General features: G+C 41.7%; 1 protein-coding gene across 1 annotated transcript in view; it reads right to left on the bottom strand.

The window, feature by feature from the left end:
* rint1 (RAD50 interactor 1) overlaps positions 1-1,412 on the bottom strand; it is a 43,158-nt gene that overhangs the window by 26,533 nt on the left and 15,213 nt on the right. Inside the window, exon 9 of the mRNA XM_008280921.1 lies at positions 1,194-1,331. Coding sequence (XP_008279143.1) covers positions 1,194-1,331 — 138 coding nt within the window. The remainder of the gene's footprint in view (positions 1-1,193; positions 1,332-1,412) is intronic.

Below are 1,412 nucleotides of genomic sequence, written 5' to 3'. Positions count from 1 at the left end.
ACTGAAGGGAAAATGCCCCAAGAATTAGCAGGAAGTGAAGACAGCAGCAGTAGAGGCCTGGCAGAGCATCACCAGGGACCAAAGCCAGCGTCTGCTGATGTCTGTGGGTTCCAGACTTCAGGCTGTCGTACTAAATACTAAAAGTGACCAATTGATTAATGATTATGTTAGTCTGGCCAATTACTATTGGTCTTTTAAAAAGGTGGAGGGCACATATAAAATGTGTTGTAGTTCCTACACCGTCCACCTGATTTGGCGGTAAATACCCTCAAATTAAAGCCGAGAGTCTGCTCTTCACACACATCTTGATTGTTTCACTTCAAATCCATTGTGGTGGCGTACAGAGCCGAAAAGCTGAAAATTGTGTCATTGTCCAAATATTTATGGACCTGACTCACTCTCTGGAATTTACTGCACACATTGCATCTGAGGCTGAAGTCGCAGATAAAGTGAATTAACACCAGCATCAATAAGAAAATAAACATTTATTGACTAAACGGATACTTTCAGCGTCTGTTGGAACAATCAGCTCAAGGTAAACTGAAAACGGGTTGAAACAAGCCAACAGGCAGTAAAACTGGTACTCCACTGATAAATAACAGTTTGCTAGTTGTGACAAACCACCTTGTTTCAGGAAAATGCTAAATGGTCTGCGCACTTACATAGCGCTTTTATCCAAAGCCCTTTACAATGTGTTTCTCATTCATCGACATTCACACACCAATGGTGACAGAGCTGCCATGCAAGGTGCTGCCTGCCATCAGGAGCAACTTCACGTTCAGTGTCTTGCCCAAGGACACTTGGACTGTGGAGGGGATAGAAACACCAACCTTGTGATTGGAGGACAACCGCTCTACCACCTGAACCACAGCTGCCATCTTGTCAAAGTTGCTGAGATCTTTACTCTTTACTTGCTCACTTTTCCTGACCCTTACAATTTAACTTCAAAAACTGACTTCACTTGCTGCTTGATTTATCCCAGCCTTTGACAGGTGTCACTGTAACAAGATTACAAATGCTAATCACTTAATCTGTCAGTCTTTTTAATGCTGTGACCCATCACTGATGCTAAATAATAGGGCAAATGGCATCCTGACAATTTGAGACTAAAAGACAAACCAGGGGTTTAACATTTATGTGTTTAACACTTTTCGAAATAAAAAAATGTACTGAAAAAACAAAAGTGTTCTTACCAGTGATGACCTGAAGCAGAGTCATGAATGTCTCAGCACAATCAGGAGCCTTCAGCTCATCCATATCACTGATGTCTTTATACTGAGAGCTCCAGGCTCCCTCAGCCGACAGCATGGCATCCATCTTCTCCACTGCCACTACACAGAGGACAACATTATGTATTAAAGGTGCAATTTCGCTGTTTAATTCAATTCAATTCAATTCAATTCAATTCAATT

The sequence above is a fragment of the Stegastes partitus genome, unplaced genomic scaffold, assembly GCF_000690725.1.
Source record: "Stegastes partitus isolate 25-593 unplaced genomic scaffold, Stegastes_partitus-1.0.2 Scaffold213, whole genome shotgun sequence".
Lineage (NCBI taxonomy): Eukaryota > Metazoa > Chordata > Actinopteri > Pomacentridae > Stegastes > Stegastes partitus.
The sequence above is the reverse complement of the archived record's forward strand: the minus strand, read 5'-3'. Positions and strand labels throughout refer to the sequence as shown.